At 38.7% G+C, this 18,301-nt stretch overlaps 1 protein-coding gene across 1 annotated transcript in view; it reads left to right on the top strand.

The window, feature by feature from the left end:
• Positions 1-3,721: 3,721 nt before the first annotated feature.
• The window catches only part of LOC144979069 (uncharacterized), a 15,297-nt gene continuing 717 nt past the window's right edge, over positions 3,722-18,301 (top strand). Inside the window, exons 1-3 of the mRNA XM_078925684.1 lie at positions 3,722-4,325; positions 4,359-5,203; positions 18,178-18,301. The exon at positions 18,178-18,301 is cut by the window's right edge and continues 69 nt beyond it. Of these exons, the coding sequence (XP_078781810.1) occupies positions 3,833-4,325; positions 4,359-5,203; positions 18,178-18,301 (1,462 nt within the window). The 5' untranslated portion in view covers positions 3,722-3,832. The remainder of the gene's footprint in view (positions 4,326-4,358; positions 5,204-18,177) is intronic.

Genomic DNA, 18,301 nt, shown 5'->3' with positions numbered 1-18,301 from the left:
TCTTCTTTTTTTTTCTTTTTCTTCTTCTCCCTTTCTTTTTTTCCTCTCCCCCCTCCTCCCCTCCTCCCCTCCTCCTCCCCTCCTCCTCCTCCTTCTTCTTCTTCTTCTTCTTTTTCTTTTTTCTTTCTTCTTCTTCTTTTTCTTTTTCTTCTTTTCCCTTTCCTTCTTTTCTTTTTCTTTTTTCTTTTCCTTTTTCTTCCTCCCCCTTTCCCCCTCCTCCCCCCCCTCCCCCCCTTTTCTTCTTCTTCTTTTTCTTTTTTTCTTTCCCCTTCTTCTTTTTTTTTCTTCTTCCCTTCTTTTTCCTTCTTTTCTTTTCTTTTTTTCCCCTTTTCCCCCCCCCCTTTCCCCCCCTTTCCTCCCCCCCCCCTTTTTTTTCCTTCTTTTCTTTCTTCTTTTTTTTTTTTCTTCTTTTCTTTTTCTTTTTTTTCTTCTTTTCTTCTTCTTCTTTTTTTCCTTTTCCTTCCCCCCCCTTCCCCCCCTTCCCCTTTTTTCTTTTTTCTTCTTCTTCCTTCTTTTCTTTTCTTCTTTTCTTTTCTTTTTTCTTCTTCTTCTTCTTTTCTTCTTTTTTTTCTTCCCCTTCTTTTCTTTTTCTTTTTCTTCCCCCCCTTCCCCCCTTTTTTTCTTTTCTTCTTTTTCTTCCCTTTTCTTTTTTCTTTTCTTCTTTTTTCTTTTTCCCTTTTCTTCTTTTTTTTTTTTCCCCCCTTTTCTTTTTCTTCTTTTCTTTTCTTCTTCTTCTTCTTCTTCTTCTTCTCTTCTTCTTTCTTCTTCTTCTTTTTCTTTTCTTCTTTTCTTCCCCTTTTTTCTTTTTCTTCTTTCTTTTCTTTTCTTTTCCTCCTTTTTCTTCTTTTTTCCCTTTTCTTTTTTCTTCCTTTCTTTTTCCTTCTTCTTTTTTTCTTCTTCTTCTTTTTTTCTTCTTTTTCTTTTTTTCTTTTTTTTCCCCCTTCTTTTTCCCTTTCTTTTTTTTTCTCTTTTCTTCTTCTTCTTTTTTTTTCCCCCTCTTTTTTTTTTTCCCCTTCTTCTTTTCTTTTTCTTCTTTTTTTTCTTCTTCTTTCTTCTTTTTTTTTCCTTTTCTTTTTTTCTTCTTTTTCTTCTTCTTTTTTCTTTTTTTTTCCCCCTTTCCCCTTCCCCTTTTCTTCTTTTTTCTTCTTCTTCTTCTTCTTCTTTTTTTCTTTTTTTTTTTTCTTCTTCTTCCTTTTTTTTTTTTTTCTTTTCTTCTTCTTCTTTTTTCTCTTCCCTCCTCCTCTTCTTCTTCTTCTTTTCTTCTTTTCTTCTTCTCTTTCTTCTTCTTCTTTCTTCTTTTCTTCTTCTTCTTCTTCTTCTTTTTCTTCTTTCTTCTTCTTCTTTTCTTTCTTTTCTTCTTCTTCTTCTTCTTCTTCTTCTTCTTCTTCTTTCTTCTTCTTCTTCTTCTTCTTCTTCTTCTTCTTCTTCTTCTTCTTTTCTCTTCTTCTTCTTCTTCTTCTTCTTCTTCTTCTTCTTCTCTTCTTCTTCTTCTTCTTCTTTTCTTCTCTTCTTCTTCTTCTTCTTCTTTCCTCTTCTTCTTCTTCCTCTTCTTCTTCTTCCTCTTCTTCTTCTTCTTTCTTCTTCTTCTTCTTCTTCTTCTTCTTCTTCTTCTTCTTCTTCTTCTTCTTCTTCTTTTCTTCTTCTTCTTCTTCTTCTTCTTCTTCTCTTCTTCTTCTTCTCTTCTTCCTCTTCTTCTTCTTCCTCTTCTTTTCTTCCTCTTCTTCTTCTTTCCTCTTTTCTTCTTCTTCTTTCTTTCTTCTTCTTCTTCTTCTTCTTCTTCTTCTTCTTCTTCTTCTTCTTCTTCTTCTTCTTCTTCTTCTTCTTCTTCTTCTTCTTCTTCATAAAAAAACAAAACCAAAACAAAGACAAAACAAAACGAGGGACATACTTCACGAAATCAGACAAGTAGTCTATCAATTGATGGAATGAAGGTGACGTCACTCGGGTATTTGTAGTTGTTTTTTGCCATCCATGTTTATGAGTAATTCTAGCTAAACTGTATCAACAAGACTATAAAAGTTCAAGGTTACACATAGTTATGAGCACGTTTAGTGGATGTTGCGTTATATAAAATACCTCCAAAAAATTCTTGCCAAAATTAAAAAAAAAAAAAAAGAAATAGTTTTTTTGGCCAGAAAAACGCCAGTTTTGGTGTAATCGTGCTGCAGAAACTCTACGTGATCTAATTGGATTCACCTTTTGCTATTTCATCATCTGCAGTTTTTAACCAATTATTAATTGGCGTACTCTGGAAAATCACGTATTTAAAAATTTGGCCAGAAAACTCGTCCTTCAAATATCCACCGATTTAAACGACCCTCATCTTCCAAAAAAAAAAGAAAAAAACCCCAAAAATCGCAAACTGTGAATTTCATAAAGACTTCACCAAATCCCAGGTTTGAGAGTATTTACAAAGATGTGAGTCATTTAAATCGATCGATATTTGAAGGACGAGTTTTTCTGGCCAAATTTTAAAATAAAAATCCGTGTTTTTCCAGAGTACGAGAGTGAACGGGTTCAATATCTTCTGACATAAATTTGATTAGCGTGTATAAACGTGTCAGTTTTTGACACATCCCGTGTCTTCTTCTACACAGTTTTGTGGTTTGTTGTGCGGGAGGTACCGTTGTGTAGAGTTTGACATGTGCAGTGATTCTTGATTTTGTTGGAAATATTTATAATTTAAGATTTGTTATGTGAAAGATCTTAGAGGTATTGAGGTTGGTGTGTTTAATAATAATATAATGGATGTCTGTTTGTGATCTGCATTATTGTCATTATCATCATCATGTTCATAATCATCATCATCATCTTCATCATCATCATCATCATCATCATCATCATCATGATTACTTACATTCATTTACTTACATTGTCTCATCGTACTCAGGTGAAAAATGAGAACCTGGCCGTTTACAGCGTTGTCCTGACGGGAAAAAAATGAAATATCGCCAAAAAGGCGTCTTATCTTGTTCTACATGTTATGTGTTACTATTTGTCAGAGACCCTTTGTAAAGCTCTTTGAGCATGTTTAGTGAATATTGCTCTTTATAGAAGCTCAAGTTTTTTTGTTTTCTCTTTAATGACACACGTTTTTCCTATCATATGAGAAAAGAGAATTTGTCGTTTATTTATTATTTATGCAGTAGCTTGCGGACTCCAGAACGCTTTTATTTGTCAGATATTTTCCCTCTATCGAAAGTGAAACAAGATAATATCAAACAGCATCTATTATTTTATGCGTAGTAAAACTATCGGGGACATTTTAAACGTTCTATCCATAGGGATGGATGACCTTCAACTTGTCAGAAAGTCTCAACCTTTCAAAGACTTTAAACTTTAATTCCGTTTTAAATATAAAAGCACGGTTGAAAGACACATATCGGTGGTCTGCGGTTCAAACCTCTGAAGTCCCGATTTTCAAAATCGGCAGACCAAATCTCTGAAGTCTACATGCGAGCTTTGCCCACCGTGTTTTATTTAAATGATGACATCAGAGGTCTGTCCACCAAAATTAAATAAAACACGGTGTGCAAATCTCGTATGTAGACTTCAGAGGTCTGTTCCTCCGATCGTGAAAATCGAGACTTCAGAGGTTTGATCCGCCGACCATCGAAATTCAATCTCGAGACCAATGAGATCGTCCCTTCAGACCTCCAGAATGATGTCCATAATAAACTATCTTATTGAAATCTTTTTTTCTTGTTGTCTTTTTCAGATTGTACTCACACCAGCTGAAGAATGTCAGATAACACGATTCATTGATAAAGTAATAGATCATCTTCCCACCCTTTGTGATGTCAATAAATGACCTAAATCTACACAATTGACCATGACGTCACCAAGAGTACCTGCTATTGTCTTAGATGACAGGAAAGATTCGTCAACTTCAACTTCCACATCATCATCCTCAGCTGGTCATTCTCTTTATCAACAAAAAACGTTACCATCATCATCAACTTCATCGTCTTCAACATCTTCTAAAACACAGATCAAAGCTGCCACGGACACGCGAGACAGCAATACCTCAACAACGTCAATCCCATCATCACAAAATATCGTAGACGATGGTGGCAAAAACGAAACCCAAACAGCAACAACAACAACAACAATGTCACCTTCAATCAACGTCGTCTCCAAAAATAACAACAACATCAGCTCTACGACCCCGAAAATCAACATCCACCCTTCAAAACATCAAATCTCGACTCGCTCATCATCCGATATCAGCATCCCCGCTTCGAGCATGCCCGATATATCTCTTCACCAGGTCGGTGGCACTGGGGGAGGTGGGGCCGACGCTGTAGGAGGAGGAGGAAGAGGGGGCGGAGAAGGTGGTGGTGGTGGTGGAGCTGAGGGGGGTTTGGGAGGTAATGGGTTTGGAGAACATTATTTAGGGGTCTACTGTTCTCCGAGAACGACACGCAGGTCCGTGGACCTTGACTTGAAGGAAACAGTTCCGGGTCAATATGATTGGATGGAGTCTCTTGACACTTCCGCGAATTCGCTGAAAGTTCTGACAGCGTCCAGCCGTGTCGGAAGTGCGTTGTCTTTGAACAGCGAGTGCACAACGAGGAGTATCGGACTTTTATCCAACGATTCCGATTCCGAGGAATTTTCCCAGTCGGAGAGCAAACCTCCCGGACCGGGGCAGTTGAGGAGATTCATGTCGTACCCAGAAGAGGCACAGATACCGGAATCGAATACGAGACCTTCTCAATCTTTAAGCAACTTAAAATCCGCTAACCATAGTCCATCGATGTCTAGGGGTGACCGGTACATGCAAAGACAATCTCTGGACTATGCGGATCTCGGGGAAAGCACCAGCACAATTATTATTCTTCCAGAGGAAAGTACAAGTTGTAATCGATTACGTAGATCTACGAATATTTTATCCAAAGAGAAAAATGTGGTTGACGACAAAGACGATGAAAATATCGTTTCTGAAATAAGCAGAGATTCAAAGACTGAAAATGTGTCGAATGTTGGAGACAATCATAAGGAAGGGGCCTCAAAAGACTTAGAGAGTTCCGGTAGTGGTGGTTGTGGTGGTGGTGGTGGTGGTGGTGGTGGTAGTAGTGGTGGTGGTGGGGTTGGTGGTGGTGGGGGTGATGGTAAAAATCGGAGACAACAACAACAACAGCAAGACTGTGGAGTCAAGGCAGGGGGCGGGGTGTTGCCGAAGCGTAGTGTGATAGGGAGTGTGAGAAAATGCCAACAATAACAACATGTTGTGTTATAAGTGTGATACGAACTCTCCTTCTCGCGAGGGTCGAATTAGGCAGTGGTTGCAGGATATGGACACCACACATACTGATGACGTCATACAATAGTGTGGACGTTTTGACTGGTGTTTCAATAATATTATTATTATTTCCACATGTAACGGAAACTGCTAAATTAATGTTAAATTGATCTCAATTCTTATCTCAACCCAAGTTATTCGAATCTACACCAAATTAAATGTAAACAATTGTTTATATCTGGTATTTTGTCTAGGGTGAAAGATCTGGGTGCGGTTCCTGACCTCCCATAGTGGCCAGGAAGGTACATACTGTGTCTTCTATCCCCCAATATCTGTTTTCCAACATGGTTTCTGTCTTTGTCTTGGAATGAAATCACCTGGTTTTGTCCTGGCCCTGACCGGATACCCTGGCTGGGAGGGAAACAATCAAATGTATAGTTAGTTTTCGGAGATGATATTTTTTTCACATGTAAATCATCTCTGTGTTATGTAGATACTGTAATATTTTTCCTTTTACATATGTATGATGTGTAAACAATAGACCCACACATAACCACGCCTCTCGGACAGTTTTCATAATGTAAACAATGGCAGTGATTGGTAAACATAGCGAACTATACAGCTTTTACTATCGATGGTACGTGTTTTAGAAAAATACCCACTGTTCTACCGCTTGATCAACAAAACAAACACAGAAAACTATGTGTAAACTTATTAAACGTTTACAATTGTGTGATAACTAGTCAACCAATTTGTCGGTATAAAAACAATGACAATGATTAGTGATAGGTCGACTTCATTCACGTTATTGTTTATAAACAACCAACTATGTTTGTCCGAGCACCCGCGAAGGTGTGTCACAAATTCCATGTTTTGATTGGTCCAAAATCTACTGGTTAATTCGGACCTGTGCTTATGTCTGGATAAGACATTTAGTGATCTCAAACTAAGTACACTGATCGTGTGCTCTTGGAATCTACAAAAACCAATTCCCCTTTCTATGCCTTATTCTTGGATACTTTAATTGTAATTCTAGAACTTCTGACTATCCCATTATCTTCCTTTTTACTGGCGCTGATATGACCTAAATGTGTTGCAAGCGCCGTAAAAACCCTTAAAAAACAAAACAAAAACAAGGTGAAAGGTCAAGTAGTGATTGGGAGTCATTTGGCTCACAGAGCCCACGGAGCCGTTGTTCATTTCGGTCTTTATAGGGTGAAACTGACGATAGAACTTACTTGGTACCCTTTGTATAGAACGCTTGTATGTATATCGCAAAATACTTTCCGTCAGATCGAAGTGATCCAGTAACCCAATCTCTACAAGGTGGACAAAGTAAGGAGGAGGTGTGTGTGTGGGGGGGGGGGGGGGGGGGGGGGGGGGGGGGGGGGGGGGGGGGGTGGGCGGGTCTGAACAAATCTCGACTTCATCAGGGATTGATCTCGATCTATCTGTGTGTGAAGCGAGTGCTCTACCAACTGAGCTATCAGCACCCTCGTCTATCTGGACACCATGTCGGGTAAACTTAACTGTAAAAAACACGGTTTAACTTGCGATTACAAAATTAAGAGTAACATCTAATGCATCCATTGGGGAGAATGGATATTTACTCAGTCCGATTTGTACATATTTGCAGGTCTGATAACCTAAATTTTATGGGCTCATTGTTGTAATGGAAATGTTCTTTAACAATGCAAAGTATTGTTCATTATAACAATACTTAAACAAGCCCATACTTGCTTTCGGTTGTTAGACCTGCTAATAGTATGTGCTCGTCATCATTGACTGAACCAAAACAACACACACTTCGTGGTTTGTTTTTATTGAAAAATAAAGTAATAGGGTTCAACAGTCGTGACGTCACTTCCCTCATAATGACGCATATTAATTTTGTAACTGGTTCTAAACTATCGGAACAATGGCGGACGCCCTTATGAAATACTTCTCCGAAGAGCATTATAAATCTGATCATGTTTTGACTTTTATACATTCTGATCACATGACATGTGAAAAAAATTCTAGCCAGCATGAAGAATAAATAAAAATAACCGATTTTCTTTATTTAAAACCAAGCTACTGGTTGCTGGGCGGGTGTGACATCAGACTATTGAATCCTATTCTGTTTATCTGGTTGATTCAGACAAATTGGTGTGTCATAGATTTTAGTACATGTGTAATGTGTACCTACTAACTAATCCCAAGACTCACATTGGTTTGATCTCATTGTTGTAACGATATTTGTGTCCCGTCCTACATGTTAAATGTTGCTGTTGGCCGGGGACCCCTTGTAAAGCGCTTTGAGCACATTAAGTGGATATTGCTCTATATAAAGCTCAATTTAAAAAAATTAAAAATATATAAATGTTGCTGCTCGATGCTGGAATAAATAAATAACAATGTGACATTGAATGTAAGCAACAATTTAATATACAAAAAACAGATAATATGGACGTTTCGGGTTTCCCTTTGTCAATAAAACAGGATGAATGAAACACTCCAGACGAATGAGATAATGAGATAATTTTATTCGTCTGTAGTGTTTCATTCATCCTGTTTTTGGTGTAAAGGGGGAAACCCGAGACGTTTATATCATCTGTTTTCGTATATCAAATTGAATCTTACATTCAATTTCACATTGGTATTTGTTGACACGAAGAAACTCACACAAAAGCCAAATTGTATTCTATTTTTCAAATGAATAAACCTGTAATTGGTATTTGACCTGTCAATAAGGCAGTCAAGTCGTGACGTCACACATTTTACTCTTCCGGTTCTAAACTCATTGGACATGTGTATGAGACCAGCCATTCGGAGAACTAATAATGCATAGATATGTTTCATATTGAATCATAAGGTGAAATATCTGTTTTAGTTGCAGGATGTATAGACAGATTCTATATCTATAGGATACCAAGCAATTGCTATTGTCCGTTTCACGCTATAGAAACCGGGATAAACTTCGGCTCCATTGGTCCTATTTTGATGCTAAACTCAAAAGCTGGGAGTTAAATCGTAGCCATCGTTACGTTCAGTTCTAGCCTGACACTGAAACCCCAAAAGACTGGAATTTTTACGTCAATATTTGTTTTTTTTCACCGCCTAATGAGTTGTCGTTAGTAGATATTGAATACAACTCACGATTTGTTTTCTTTTGTGGTCAAAGACTTGTCTTTTGACGTCATTTTTTTGGTCAGTGTCAGGCTATAGATAGTATGCAGATGACGTCACTCAGGCCTTTGTTATTGTTTTTGCCATCCGCGTTTGTTAGTTGTTCTCACTAAACTGTATTAACCAGACTATAAAAGTTCATGGTTACACATAGTTTGTGTGTTGGTCCGTTATACTTCCGGATGGCAATGTTGTGAACTCCTTGGCCAAGCGCATTCTATCTATAAGTTAATATTGGCAACGGTTAACTCAACGCAGGTAGACTTTCAATAAAACTGGCATTTAACTTCATCATTGATTTGATTTGTTTGTTTGTTTATAAGTTTGTTTGTTTGTTGATAAGTTTGTTTGTATTCTGTCTACTGGTAATGAGAGAATAATTTTATTCTGGATAATTGGCAATGTGTTACAATTGAATAAAACTAAATAATTATTTATTGATTTGTATTCGTGTTCATTCTTTTCATTAGAAAAAAAATATGGTCTTTATGACTTCTTTTGAAAAAAAAAGAAGATAAATGAGGTGCCACCCACATTCATTCACAGACTCTCCACCGTAGCCATCGTTAACATATAGATAGTATGCGCTTGGCTCAGAAGCTCATAACATTGCCATCCGGTTGTATAACGGACCAACACACAAAACTGTGTGTATCCATGAACGTTTATATTCTGGTTAATACAGTTTAGTGAGAATCACTCACAAACGCGGATGGCAAAATACAATAACAAAGGCTTGAGTGACGTCAACTTCGTTCTATCTATATATTGATCGAAGTTGACGTCACTCGGGTCATTGTCATTGGGTTTTTTTTTTGCCATCCGTGTTTATGAGTACTTCTCACTAAACTGTATTAACCAGAATATAAACGTTCATGGATACACACAGTTTTGTGTGTTGGTCCGTTATACTTCCGGATGGCAATGTTGTGAGCTTCTGAGCCAAGCGCATACTATCTATACTGCCGTACTCTGGAAAAACACATATTTTAAAATTTGGCCAGAAAACTCGTCCTTCAAATATCGATCGACATAAAAATTGTAAAGCGCTTTTGAGCACTTTTTAGTGGATATTGCTCTATATAAATGCTATAATATTGCTTTTTTTAGTTCCTTGCAACATAATACCAGGTTGACGCGATGGGTGACATATAGATATTGACAGGAATGGAAAGAAAAATTCGTCATCGATTTTTTTGGCCCTTCTCGTCTTGAACTTCAACCAAGAAATAAATCACAACTAGGAAGTTGAAAGAAAGCTACAATTTAATTGACAAAGACAGATGTCGTAAACGTTTCGGGGTTCTCCTTTATCAACAAAACGCAATGAATCTCTCAATCGTCATAAGTGTTTCATGCACCGTGTTTTTTTTAAATAAAGGGGAAACCCGAAACGTCCACATTGTCTGTTTTCGCTTATAGAATTAAAGCTTACATTAATTTAATTCCCTATCGTTATTCATTTCTTAGATCTTCAAACATCAACATTGTCGTCATTCTTCATTCACTTCAACAAAGGCATTTGAACAAGTTGACTGCCCCACTCTGAAAAAAACTCGTTTTTAAAATTTTGGCCATAAAACTCGTCCTTCACATATCGATCCATTTACACGACCTTCACCTTGGCAAACATTCTCAAAACCAGTGACTTTATTAAAGACTTCGTCGAAGTCCCAGGTTTGAGAGTTTTTGCCAAGATGAGGGTCATTTAATCGACCGATATTTGAAGGACGAGTTTTCTGGCCGAATTATGAAATACGTGTTTTTCTAGAGTACGACGGTTAACGGGGGATTTAAACTCGCCCGAAAGCAAAGTAATTTTCTTTCTAAAAATTAAAGAGAGATTCGGAGAAATTATCAAATACAGAAATAAAAAGAATCAGCGGCTCGAGGCGATTCCTTGATTCGTTTTCATCGTTTACAAATGGGCTGGAATCATTCTTGATTTTTCCAAACCGCCGTGAATTAAATATTTAAATATTAGGACGTATTTTCCGAGTTTATTTAGGGATTACAAATCACATGAAATTATCATTGTGATCAGTAATGACGGTTTGAATGAGGGGGATAATAGGACAAGGGGGATGTGTGACGTCACACATTCTACTCTTCCGGTTCCAAAATCTTTGGAAGTATATAGATAACCAGCCTAATAATGAATAGGTTGCTTATTGAATCACAAGGTGGCATAGCTAAATATTAGTAGCAGGATGTATAGGGAATGAGACTAGCGGAAGAGTAGCGTCCCTTGATTGGACGTCACCCATCGCCGGTGACGTCACAGACAATGGGTGACGTCCAATCAAGGGACGCTACTCTTCCGCTAATCCCATTCCCAAAAGGCAGATTCTTAGGATTACGGGATGTAAAAGAGCGAGGATGGATGATCTTTATTGACGACCAGAATTGATTTAGACTAGAAGAAAAACCCCCAAAAAACAAAAAAACTTTAGCTTTTATAGAGCGCAATATCCACTAAACGTGCTCAAAGCGCTTTACAAGGGGTCCCTGGTCAACAGCAACACGTAACATTTAGAACGAGACATGACGCCTGTTAGGCGATATTACAAATTTTTGTTTGGACAAAGACAACGCTGTTAACGGCCAGGTACTCATTTTACACATGAGTAAGGTGAGAGAAGAATGTGAGGTAAAGAGCCTTCTTTGTTATTGTTTTTTGCCATCCGCGTTTATGAGTTATGCTCTCTGAACTGTATTAACCCGACTATACAAGTTCATGGATACATACAATATTTTGTGTGTTGGTCCGTTATATTTCCGGGTGGCAATGTTATGAGCTTCTCAGCCAAGCGCATACTATCTATAAAGTAAGGAAAGTCGAGACTTGAGCGGCATGGAAACGAAATCCATCGATTTTGGTCTATTTGTCCACCAAGCGAAATGCCCAATTCCTGTGGCGACGAAGGACATCGGCATCTCAGTCCCAAAGTCATTGGTTTTTATATTGTTGTGTTGAAATGAGGCCGATGCCCCAAAATCGATTCACCCGGCAACCTCCCCCCCCCCTCCCCACCCACCCTCTCTCTCTCTCTCTCTCTCTCTCTCTCTCTCTCTCTCTCTTCTCTCTCATCTCTCTTCTATCTCTCTCTCTCTATCTCTCTCTCATTTTCTCTCTCTCTCTCGCTTTCTCTCTCTTCTCTCTCTCTCTCTCTCTCCTTTTTTTCTTCTCTCTCGCTTTCTCTCTCTCTCTCTCTCCTCTCTTTCTTTCTCTCTCTCTCTCTCTCTTTTCTTCTCTCTCGCTCTCTCGCTCTCTCGCTCTCTCTCTCGCTCTCTCTCTATCTCTCTATCTCTCTCTCTTTTCTCTCTCTTTTCTCTCTCTCACCCTCACTTTCTCTCTCTTATCTCTCTCTCTCTTTCTTTCTCTCTCTCTCTCTCTTTTTTTCTTCTCTCTCGCTCTCTCTCTCGCTCTCTCTCTTCTCTCTCTTCTCACTCTCTCTTCTCTCTCTCTCTTCTCTCTCTCTCCCCTCTCTCTGTCTTCTCTCTCTCTCTCTCTCTCGCTTTCTCTCTCTTTCTCTCTCTCTCCCCCTCTCTCTCTCTCTTTCTCTATCTCTCTCTCTCTTTCTCTCTCTCCCTCTCTCTCTCTCCGCTCTCTCTCGCTTTCTCTCTCTTTCTCTCTCCTCTCTCCCCCTCTCTCTCTCTTTCTCTATCTCTCTCTCTCTTTCTCTCTCTCCCTCCTCCCCTGAGACCGGCCCAGGAAGTTTGGCCAGGGTGTGTGTGTGTGGGGGGGGGGGGGGGGGGGGGGGGAGGGAACGACATTGCATTCATTGTGATGTGAGTAATCGTATTTACCGGAAATCAATAGATTTGGAATGCACTCACTCGGAGTTCTCGAGTATCGAAGGGTTTCTAATACATGGGACAGCGTGGATCAGCGGTACGGGCTTTCCTTCATGATATCTGAAAGGTACCAAGTTCAAATACTCGTTGGCATGGTGTGGCCTTGAGTAAGTCACCTCGCCCTAGCTCAGTTTGCAGCGCTGCATTGCGGCTGACGCCTGGATTGTTCCAGTCTTTCCTTGGAATAGACCATAAAGACAATTTTAATATATATATATATATAGTATAGATTTTTATTTAAATGTGAAATCCTAACTCATGTTGATTCAGACAATTTTGAGATGTCAATGATAGCTCAGTTGGTAGAGCACTCACTCGTCTTACGATCAATAGGACCAATATCAGTTCTGGTTGTAGTTGTGTTTTATCTTAATAGGAATCCATTTATCCTAGAATGATGGGGGGTAGCTTGGTCAGATAGATGTGTCGGAAAGTATTTTGTAACGGACCAGCGTCCAAAACAAAGGGTAGACCGTGATTGTTACTGTCATTACGACTCTACTAAAGCGGGGATTAACTCCGACCCATTGAGCCTTATCTAAGTCATTGTTCTCCCCTGAGTTGATACAAAATGTGTTGTGTGATATTATGTTATTCTTAACAGTCCCTCACCCCCCCCCCCCCCAAAAAAAAAAAACAAAAAACAAAAAAAAAACAAAAAAAAAAAACCCCCCAAAAAGCAAAACAACAACAACAACAAAATTCAATACAATACAAACAAAAAAAAAAAAAAACAAAAAAGAAAAAAAAAAAAAAAAAAAAAAGAAGCCCAACCCCCCTCTCCCCCCCCCCCCCCCCCAAATTAAAAACCCAATCAAAACAAGTTGAACTTCTATATAGAGCAAATATCCACTAGACGTGCTCAAAGCCCTTTACAAAGGGTCCCTAGCCAACAACAGCACAAGACAGCTAGGACCAAACATAACAGCCTATTAGGTGATAATACATGACACTTTTTCTGACAGATACAACGTTGTTCACGACCAGGTACTCATTTTACGCCTGAGTATGGTGGGAGAATGTGGGTACAGAGCCCTTTTTCAAGGTTTCAACTAACTATACGACGCTTACAGTGGGGCGCGAACCCAGGACCTTCTGATCCGATGGCCATTGTCATACTACTAAACAACATAGCCGCACATAAAAGAGAAAGAAAAGAAAAAGAATTCTCTTTATTCATCCCAAAGGGGAAATTTGTCTCTAGGGTCTATTTCAAGGGAAGACTGGAATAACCCAGGCGCTTCCGCAGTGCAGCGCCGCAAATTAATCTAAGGCGAGGTGACTTGCTCAAGGCCACTCACAACGCAACTGAGTGAGATCGAACTCGGAACCTTTCGGGTACGAAGCAAAGACCGTACGCTGAGTCACGCTGTTCCCTATTTCAAAAATTAGTAATGATACTCTTCAACAGTTGTAATGTCACTTCCTTCCTAATGACTCATGGTAACTTAGTAACACTGGCTCTAAACTATTGGAACAATGGCGGATGCCCGTATGAAATATTTCTCCGGCGAGCAAAAATTCGTATCCAGAGGAAAAAACCCCAGAAATTTGATCATGATTTGACTTTTACACATTCTGATCACAAGGCATATGAAAAGTTCTAGCCAGCATGAAGAATAAAAAGTAATGATTTTCTTTGTTTAGAACCAAGATGGCCGCTATTGCCGGCGGCGTGACATCAGACTACTGAATCCAATTCACTAGCCACGTAAAGTCCTAGGTTTTGTGGTGTTAAACGATCAGTGAGAAATACTTACTTACTCTCTTGGTGCTTGATCAGCACGTAAGGCTGACACGGTGGAACGCCATCTTTCTCGGTTGGAGGCCATTTTTGTCATCTGTCCCCAAGACTTACCACTAGCTTTCCTTTCTCATTCGATGCTCCTCCTCCTCCAGGTCTCCAGCGGGCGGCCCCGTCTTCTCGTTCCCCAGGGGGGGGGGGGGGGGGGGTCCACTTGAAGTCTATCCTGGCAATGCCACTCGGATCCATTCTGAGGACATGTCCAGTCCATTTCCACCTTCTCCTCTTTACAGCTTCAGATACTGGTTCAAATTCAGTGCGTTTAGCCAGTTCTTTGTTTGAAATTACTCTTGGCCAGAATATCCTCATGTTCCTTCTTCGGCATTTCCTTTGGAATGCAAAAGCTCTGTAGTAACCTACAAAATAGCCGTCTAGTTTCTGATTTCAGATTTATTTAACTCTCTCCCTACCAGCTATTTTCAGAATTTGACCCGAAACTTCATACTCAGCCAACACAAAAATAGATTTTTCAGACACAATAGTAACGAGTATATTCTTGTTTTGTTCAGAAAAAAAAGAGCTCTGCAACACAGTGTCGAGTTTTTTATAGCTATAACTATCATCATCATCATCATCATCATCATCATCATCATCATCATCATCATCATCATCATCATTGCCTTTTACACCCTGGGTCAGGGTATAGGCCACAGACACACAGTTTCCATCCTTCTCTATCCTGAGCTAACTTTTATTTTTATCTCATTCCAGGTCTTATCACTTCTCTGTATATCAGCTTCTTCAATTCCTTCATAAATTCTGTCATTCCAGAAACTCTTCGGTCGCCCAAGCTAAAAAAAAGGATTTGGTTTGTCCGTCTGCGTTTCTGTAACGGTTTGAGTTTAACGGAAAGGGGCTCATCAAAAATTGTAATATCGCCTAGCAGGCGTCATGTCTCGTTCTACGTGTTATGTTTTGCTGTTTGCTAGGGACCCTTTGTAAAGCGCTTTGAGCACATTTAGTGGATATTGCGCTATATAAAAGCTTAAGCTCAAGATTATTCCATAAAAACCTTCCTTCCCCAAACACAAACATGAAATAAGACTTGAAAATGAAAATGGACATCATGTCCTAATGGAATGTCCAAGGTACAACCAATTGAGAAGGAACTTCTGGCCTGACTCAACCCCATACTCAAAGAAGCTGTACGGCAATGAGGACGACCTCAGGACCACTGTGGGCTTCATTCACCAGACCGGACTGACCATGTGACGTGACGGGAACGAAGAAGAAGAAGAAGAAACATGAAATAAGAACAAGAAAATTGTGGGTTGTGTCGTAACGAATGTGACGATATTCCTTTGGGTGGTATGGAAAGAGTTAAAGAAGTGTACTTAAAACATCAACTTAATGGCTTTAACCAGCTAACCGTCGTGCTCTGGAAGAACACATATTTCAAATTTTGGCCGTGAAATTCCTCCTAAAAAAATTGATCGAATAAATGACCCTTATCCTGACAAAAAATTCTCAAGCCTGGGACTTTAATGAGAACCTCGCTTGATCCCAGATGTGAGATTTTTTGCCAAGATGAAGGTCATTTAAATCTATCGGTATAGAATATAATAGGATGATTTTTTGGCCAAATTTTAGATAAGTGTCTTTCCATAGTACGACAGTTAGCTGGTTCATCAAGTCTCATAATACTGAAACTCAGTCTCACATAGCGTGAGAAAAACTAATGAATGTTCTCCTGTCACCCACGTCACTTCCTGTCCTGTTGTAGAGTGACGAAGCAGTTTTCTATTTTTATTTTATTTTTAAAATTTTGACAATATAACTTTCACTTCAAAAACTTTTTTTTATTAAATCCTAGATTGAAACTGATGACGTCATGCACTGACACAAATATCAAATAGTCTTCTTCTTGTCTAGGTATCGGTATAGAAGGCATCTGTTGTATACTCGGCGGTGCTTGGGGGGCAGGAAGTGGGTTCACATCCTTTAGCTCCAATATCGCCAGCATCGGATTGACAAAGATGAGGATACTCCTTGATCTATGTGCGGATATGTGGTCTCGTGGTATAATACTCGTTTTCGGATCGAAAGGTCATGGTTCATGCCTAGCTCGGCGCATAGTTGAGTCCTCGGAAAAGGCTCTTTACTCACATTCTCTCACCGTAATCAAGTGTAAAATGAATACCGGTCCGCTACAGCGTTGCTCTGTCCGGAAAAAAATGTCCTACATGTAAAGTGTTGCCGTTGGCCAGGGACCCCTTGTAAAGCGCTTTGGGCACGTTTAGTGGATCACAAATAAAAGTCGATTTATTGACTATTCTCAGTATTTAATTGTTTGTTGATTTTTTTTTTCAAGCCAAAGACTTGATGCCACCCCCCCCCCCCCCCCCGATCCGCCCCGCCCCAAACAAAACGATACAAATCAAAACATGAAAAGGAAAAGGCTCAGCATTTTTTTAAAAAATGAATAGAAATCCAGCAAAAAGAACACCGGGGGTTAGAATAATGCCACACACACAGACACACACAAACAGAGACACTCACAGACACACACACACACACACGCACACACACACGCAGAGAGAGAGAGAGAGAGAGAGAGAGAGAGAGAGAGAGAGAGAGAGACAGACAGACAGACAGACACGCACAAAACTATATATTATATTATATATATATTATATATATATATATATATATATATATATAGTATATATTATATATTGGCGCATATATAATATATATAATTATATATATATATATATATATAATATTTCAAATATTTACCACAATGTTTGAGTCAGTCTACATCGATGTTTCAGGCCTAATCAGCCTCGTCAGGACTGTGTGTTACATGAGTTTGGCTTGTTGTCTGTTGTTGTTTATTGAAGTGGTATACATATATGATGATGATGAGAGCTAACGCGTGAAACAATATTGTAGAAGATTATAATTATACTTGAAATGTTATATATATATATATATATATATATATATATATATATATATATATATTATAAATATATATATATAAATATATTGTATATATATATTATACATATATATACATATATATATATATTATATGTATATTTTATATATATATAATTTATATATATATATATATATATATATATATATATACAAACACACACACATACACACACACACACACAAAACCACACACACAAAGTAAACACGAGGTGACATTTTTCTATCTTCTTTACAGCGACCCAACTGTCAGCGGGAAAGCTATCGAATACCACTTGGGAACCAACAACGCTAATTCCCTCTCTTTACCGATTATTATCAGGATTATGTGCGGCTATGTGTGCTCTTGTGGTATGACACTTGCTTTCGGGTTGGAAGTTCCTGGGTTTGAACATCGCTCGGGGCATAGTTGAGTCATTGGAAAATGCTCTTTACTCACATTCTCTTACTGCACTCAGGTATAAAGGAAATTTTATTTTATTATTTTTTTAAACAACGGAAATTTCATTTTATTTATTTTCTAAATAAAGAAAAGAATATTTAAAAACTTCAGCATTTTTATAAGCAATCTCTACATACCGTGTACAAGGCGGTTTACAACGAGTCCCAACCAACAGGAACTTTTACCATGTAAGAAGTGTCACGACGTCTGTTAACTGTTAAGGGCCAGCAGGTACTCATTTTACACCCGAGTAGGGTGAGTGACTGTTAGTGACTGTGAGCCTTGTTCAAGGACATGACTTTTTTCCTATCTTACTTCTTTTTTTATTGATAAAGGGAATTTTATTTTAATTTTTCAAAAACAAAAAACGATAATGTTTTGCCAGAATACTACTGAATACTGGGTTATTCGGACAATAATCGGATTCCGTATCGATTACCGAATACATCCGACTGAATATTCGATCCTATTGACCACTAAAGTGTCGTACTCTGGAAAAACACGTTATTTTAAAATTTGGCCATTAATCTCATCCTTCAAATATCCATCGATTTAAATGACCTTCATCTTGGTAAAAACTCTCAAACCTGGGACTTTAAAGAACACACCGCGAAATCCCAAGTTTGTGAGTTTTTGCCAAGATGAGGGTCATGTAAATCGACTGAAATTTGAATTACGAGTTTTCTGGCCAAAGTTTTAAATACGTGTTTTTTCCAGATTACGACAGTGTTACTGGTTAATGTAGCTTCGTTGTCCTGTAGTTGGTGTCGTCTGGATGCCACTTGTGTTGTTGTTGATGTGACGCCTGTGGTGGAAGCAAGTATCTTTGACATGGGGCTGT

The sequence above is a fragment of the Berghia stephanieae genome, chromosome 8 (assembly GCF_034508935.2).
Source record: "Berghia stephanieae isolate SIO BIC M18660-M18661 chromosome 8, UCSD_Bste_1.3, whole genome shotgun sequence".
Classification (NCBI taxonomy): domain Eukaryota; kingdom Metazoa; phylum Mollusca; class Gastropoda; order Nudibranchia; family Aeolidiidae; genus Berghia; species Berghia stephanieae.
The sequence above is the reverse complement of the archived record's forward strand: the minus strand, read 5'-3'. Positions and strand labels throughout refer to the sequence as shown.